The sequence below is a fragment of the Petaurus breviceps genome, unplaced genomic scaffold (assembly GCF_028583685.1).
Source record: "Petaurus breviceps papuanus isolate PSGF00001 unplaced genomic scaffold, PetGlider_PUasm1.0 90825, whole genome shotgun sequence".
NCBI lineage: Eukaryota > Metazoa > Chordata > Mammalia > Diprotodontia > Petauridae > Petaurus > Petaurus breviceps.
The window spans coordinates 5,298,594-5,305,000 of record NW_027187353.1 but is presented as its reverse complement, the minus strand read 5'-3'; the positions used below and the strand labels follow the sequence as shown (position 1 = coordinate 5,305,000).

General features: G+C 45.8%; 1 protein-coding gene across 5 annotated transcripts in view; it reads left to right on the top strand.

Moving 5' to 3' along the window:
- The window catches only part of PML (PML nuclear body scaffold), a 50,165-nt gene that overhangs the window by 24,196 nt on the left and 19,562 nt on the right, over positions 1-6,407 (top strand). For 3 of the 5 annotated variants that reach the window (XM_069071191.1, XM_069071194.1, XM_069071196.1), the window contains exon 7: positions 2,213-2,486. In XM_069071191.1, the coding sequence (XP_068927292.1) occupies positions 2,213-2,486 (274 nt within the window). The remainder of the gene's footprint in view (positions 1-2,212; positions 2,487-6,407) is intronic. The other 2 variants (XM_069071192.1, XM_069071193.1) reach the window with 2 other exon arrangements.

Sequence of the window (6,407 nt, the reverse complement as noted above, 5' to 3'; positions counted from 1 at the left end):
CACACACACACACACACACACACACACACACACACACACACACACACACCCCATACACACACAAGCAGTTTGCAGAGGACCAATTTGGAAGGGAGTCCTTGGGCAGCAGAGAAAAGCAGAAAAAACACTAGATCTTAAATCCAAAGCCAGAACCATAAGATTAGAATCACAGAAGCCAAACCTGGGAGGGATCTCAGATAAATCTGACCTGGAGGGACAAAGACCTCACCCCCTTACCTCCTCAGGGAGCAGAACTTAGCTGTCTAATAGCCACAGCATGAATTATGGATTCAGAAAATGTTAGTCAGTCAATAATCATTCATTAAGCTCCCACTGTGTGCTATACATACTCTGTTAAACAGTGGGGATATGCAGAAAGGTAAAAATCAGTCCCTGCCCTCAAGGAGCTCTCAATCTAATGGGGGAATCAACTACAAAAAACTAAATACAAACAAATTATAGCCAAGATAAAATGAGAAATTGTCAAAGGAGAGAAGGAGCTAGAATTCAGGGTATTGGGACAGGCTTCCTACAGAAGGGGAGATTTTAGCTGGGACTTGAAGGAAGCCAGGGTGGCTGAGAGGCAGAGCGAGAAGGAGCCTTGAAGCCCAGAGAGTAAAACTCCCACATTTTGCACATTCAGAAGCTACAGCCCTTTTCCCCAGGTCACCCAGTTGGTTAGTGGCAGAGCCCAGATTTGAACCCACCAACTTCAAGTCCAGAACTGCATCATGGGTCAGAGATACAATGGCAAGGGAGAAAGATGCTCTGTAATGTGGCCAAAAGGGAATATGACCCTGTAGATAGAATCAAGGCAGTATCTCATAGTGGAGAGAGGAATGAAATTGGATTAGAAAAGACCTGAGTTCGAATTCCACTGCAGCCACTTAACCAGCTGTGTGATTAGAGGCAATCCATTCATTTCACTTCCCAGATACTCAGTTCTCTCCTCTGAAAGATGGGGATAATAATCAATATTCAGTTTCCAGAACAGGATTTGAGGAAAGCAGTATAGGAATGTTATTTTCTGATTCCCAAGCCTGTCCACTCTCCATTAGTTCATCTTCCTCCCTATAAGAATCCAGAGCCCAGTTTATGGTCTAGGAACACTTTAGACCCCTTTCATACATATTGTTGGCTTTTTTTCCCCAATTTTATAGCAAGATGAGAAGAAGTTGCAAAAACAGGGACACATTACAGAGAATAAGACTGAAACAGTAAGAAGCCTTCTTGTCCACCCCTCCATAAGAACCTCTTCCGCGCCCAAAACCAGCTTCCCATATTCATCCTTTGCCCCTCAGGTCCTCGAACTGTGTGGTCCACAGAAGGGAGCAGTAGCTAGGTTGTGGGACCAAAGAAGAAAGGGTATTAAGGTCCAGTTAGGACCATGGATCAGTGGGAAGAGAAGGAGTTAGGCCTGAGGATATCTGGGCAGGAAGATCAGAATGTGACTTTAAGAGAGCCAATCATCTGTCCCCCTTTTAAAAGCCCCCCAGCTCTACCCTGAACCCACTCAGCCCACTGGGAGCTTGATCAAGCTGACAGTGTCTTCAGCATGTCCACTAGGAAAAGGATCCCTCGAGTTTTCTGTCCTGGTTTCAAGAGCTGCTTGGGATACTGTAAGCTTAGCCACTGAAGGCCAGCCACAGAAGGGATAAACCTGTGACTTTAGAATGGGGTTTGAACTGAGCTGTAGGAATTGTCACAGTCACTCCAACTCCTGTGACCCTCCCTGGATGCTGAGGTCAGGAGCTGGGGCAGGGAGGCAGAAGTGTTGATAAAGCACCAAGAACGTGCCCAGCACAAAAGCAGGCAGAAGGAGAAGACAATACAGACCATGCTCTTGGAGAGTAGCTCGTAGCCTCATTTCGAGGGACAAGGCTTGACTAGATATAAAACAGAGAAGATGGCGACAGAGGGTTTTCAGTGTCTACTAGTGGTATTGGATTTTAGAGGAGGGAGAGGTCCCTGAAGGCTGGGATGATCAGGGAAGTCTTTCTGGAGGAGGCCAGGTACATAAGAGCGAGCAGGAATTGGATAGTAGAAAGGAAAGAAAATATTAGAAAACCATTCCCAGAACAGGGAAAACAAAGTGGGGAAGGAAGCCTCCCCAAGCCAGGCTTCCTGTCACCTTCTCCCTTCCCCTCCCCCCTTCTCTGGGCCCCTCCAGGTGACTAGACCATGTCTCTCTGTGCCCTCTCTTCCCCTCCAGCAGGGGCAGAACCCTAGTGCCCAGTCAAGGAAGAGGAAATCATCCCATGCCAACAAAATAACCTCACGGAAGGTGATCAAGAAGGAATATGGGGAAAGCGGAAGACACAAAGTGTATAAGGTCTTCAGGCAACCCCAGGCCAGCACCTCGGGAGCGAACCAACTTGCCAAGATTGGTGCCACTCACAACTCAGTGAACCCAGCCCCGGCTTCTGAAACGTGTTCCACAGCAGAGCCCAACAGCGGCACATGCTCCGAGGAACTAGGTAGGCAAGGTGAGATAGGAGGGAGGAGAAAGAAGCAGGATATGATGTGGTTAATACTCTCTCTTGCAACGTCTGGCGGCCCCTTCTGAGTCCAGGGACCTCAGTCATCAAGCAATAATAGTAATAAAACATTAACGGAGCACTTTGAGGTTTTCCAAACTCTTCTCTCACAACTACACTATGAGGTGGGCACAGGGGCGGACTTGGAAGTCAGGAAGACCTGGGTTCAAGTCTTGCCTTCCTTGGGTTCTTAATAGCTGTGCGAACCTGGGCAAGATCCTTAATTTCTCCCAGCTTTAGTCTCCTCATCTGTAAAATGGATAGCATGTACACCTCAGAGAGTTGTTGTGAGGATCTAATGAGAAGACATTGAAAGCGGTTCCCAAACCTCAACATGCTACAAAATGCTACAAAAATCTTAGATATCATAATCATCATTATTATTATTAATTTCTATATGTTTACATTCATATTATATATTATTGTCACAGCTGAGGAAACTGAGTCAAAGAAAGGTTCTGTAATTAGCCCAATTACAGCTGATCAGTGTCAGAATCCAAACTGAAACCCAGGTTTCCTGATTCCCAAGTTCAATGCTTTCTCTTTTCCAGCCTGTTTGCCAGGTAGGTTCTAAGCCACCTTGCCTCCTGCCATGGGGAACTCCCAGGCTAGTTGGATGATAAGGTTCATAGATATAAAATGAAGACCACCACCAGCCAATCCATGGGCAGGGGCTGACTGTGGTTGCAAGAGGAAGATGAGAGGGAATATGTGTGAAAGCTCAGGAAGGGCCCCCTGCCCCAAGCCGGGCTACATATGTGGCCCTTTAGTGGCTGCTGCACTCCCAGGTTGGGAGAGATAGAGAGACCCAGTCTCAAAAAAGGAAAGGCTCCCCCGGTTCCACTCCTTAAGGCAGAAGTTAGTATCTCAGGTGAGCCTTCTAAGGGGGTCCTCCGCCATGGAATGGAATGGAATGGAATGGAATGGAATGGAATGGAAATCTTTGATAAACACCAGATGTTCAGCCTTTGCTTCTGTCCCCCAAGGGTTCATGGTCATTTCCAGCCTTGAAGACATCTTCCCTTCCCTCTCATCCACCTCCTCAGATTCAAGCATGGACAGCTTCATCCACTCAAGTCAAGAATATGGAGGACAACAGACACCACCATCCCATGGATGTTAGAAGGCCTCTGATCCAAGGTCTCTACCAGGTGGTCTTGTAGGGCCAGAGGGGGATACAGAGTCTACCTTAGCCCATATCTGGAGACTGGTCTTCCTCAGAGAGCCCTCATATATATGGAGACTTTTATCCTACTCTTTCTAGGTCTGGGTCCTTCTCTACCCTCCTCTCTAGCCTCTGAGAAAAAAATCATTTGTTTACACTCCTTTTCCTATACCCTGGTCCTTTCACTCAGCTCAGTGAAAGGCAGCTTTGCCCTTCAGACCAAAGCATGGAAAAGTTGAGGTGGCAAGACCAGTTCTAAGGTCATCGCAATAAACTGGATGAGGTCTAATAAGAACCTTAACTAAAAGCAATAATGAAATGGGGTAAAAATGGATTGAAGAGACCAATGGAAGTCCAAAGGCTAGGATCCCATGGTTGATCATCCATGGGGCATGAGGACTAGGAAGGAGTCTGATAATCTGAAGGCTTCAAGCTTGGTTGCCTGGGATCATGGCAGTCCCACTGACAGAAATCCCAGACTTCCAGCATCAACTCTCTCAAAACTCTCGAATTCACTCATCCTGTGTTTCTGGTTATTCTTGCTCTCTAGCCTACCCTGGGGCTACAGGCATCCCCTGGCTCCCCATACTGTTCAGCTTGAATGAAAGCAAGTCAATATAGCCATTGTAATATTGGTATGTCATTCAACTATTTGCAAATATAAGCCTTCTTTGAACACGGTGACATTCTGGCCTGCTAAAGAGACATCTCAGGTGTCACCTAAGACCAAGGCAGGGGAGTGGGGATGGAAGAGAGAGGGAGCCGAAAGTGGCTTTTCTTTGCAAGGCTCCAATAATAATTGGGCCTCCTTGCTACTGCTGCCCACCAGGCCCCTAGGCTGGCTCTGACCACAACTTTTATCATTACTTACTCTTCTGATTTGGGGCCCAGTCAAGAGCTTTGGAGGAGCACAGGCTACCACCTCCGACTAACATAGACAGCTGTGAATAACCCACTTGCCACCATGAGGAGATGAGGAGAAAGACCTGCGACCAAATCCCAGCAGTCCCATTAACACACCACTCCTCCCATCCTCAATCCGGCTCTAGTGAGGGGCATCTCACTCCTTCTTGAAGCAATCCCACCCATGCTCTAATCTTTCTAATCTTTCCGAGGTCATTCTCGATGTCCAGCTTGACCCACGATACCCAAGGCTTCTTAGGTAGTGCAGTAGACAGAGCGAAAACGTGGAGCCAGGGAGACCTTGGCTTAAATCTTGCTGCAGAGACTTACTGTTCATGTGATTCTCTTTCCTTCTCAGCTTCCTCGTACCTACCTCACAGGGTTGTTGTGAGGATCAAGTGAAACAGCTCATGCCAAATACTTTGCTAACCTTAAGGCTCTCTATAAATTCTAGCCCTTATTGCTTAGTTTTTCCGCAGACCTCCTCATGTATTAGGAACCAGTGACTTCTGCTATTTGAGGAAATCTGGGGGCATCCCAAGGAAATGCTCCTTACAAAGTGCTGGGCACTCCCTGTGTCCTGTTTCATTTTCTTCCCAATGATGGCACTCCATGATTCTGGCCACAGTGATAAGTAGGGTACCATCGATCAGTCATCAAACATTAACTGAGGGCCTCCTGTTGGGAGGGAATTTTGAAGTCTAACACCCAGGCTTCACCCTCAAAGAAAAGTACAATGCCCAATCAAAATTCAAAATCAGAAAACACCTACTGGGCACCCAGCCTGTTAGATCTCAGGAGCTGTGTGTGGTGCAGAGATTAAGACCAGCTGACTCTTGCCCTCAGGGAGTTTTCCATCTAGTAGGGGAGAGAACAGATGTGTCCAAAAAATGATCATAATTTGAGTAGGATGTGATAAGTTAAAGGAAAAAGATCAATGATCAATGCCTTAGGGGCAGCTAGGTGGTACAGTAAATAGAGCACCAGCCCTGGAGTCAGGAGGACCTGAATTCAAATCCAGCCTTAGACACTTAACACTTACTAGCTGTGTGACCTTGGGCAAGTCACTTAACCCCAATTGCCCTGCCTTCCCCCCTTCAAAAAAAGCAAAATAATAATAATAATAATCAATGCCTTGAGTGCTTTGCTCTGTATAGCCTTGCTAATCTCTTATCCACTATAATTATTAAGATAAGAAATAAATGTGTGATTTACAGTAAGGACATAGTCCCAGGTTAAAAAAAAAATCTGTGTGTAACTAAACTATGATGTAGTCCCAGGGAAATTCCTGTGTTAACTAACCTTAGAAGTGTAATGAAATCAGTACAAAGTGTGTACGTTAAGTATGTGACCATAATAATCATACCTATATATTATTTTTCTATTAAAATGTAGTTGTTTGCCCTGTGCTTCTGATTAAAAAGCACCCTGGTTTTCTCAAGAGCCTGCCTGAGTAAAAGAAAACTGATTTGTGCAGTAGCAAGCTTTTTTTTTTTTTTACCATACATGAATCAAGAAAACTAAATAACTATAAATTTTGTATCTTGGGGTCTCAGACCATACTGGGTAGACTGTAGACCGCACCTTTGTTTTTCTTAATAAAAGTTGGTTTTTTTGCCCAGAAAGGCTTCCCAGTTTCTTTTTTAATTCTTAATTTAAAATTGGTACCTGCAGACAGAATGGATGAAAGCAAGGATTGGACTCCACCTCCTAGGAGCCTCTAGTTAATGCTCTGGGTACTACAGACCCGGTTCCTTCTCTGGGGCATCCTGGACCTGGACTCCTCTCCATCCCTGATCTTC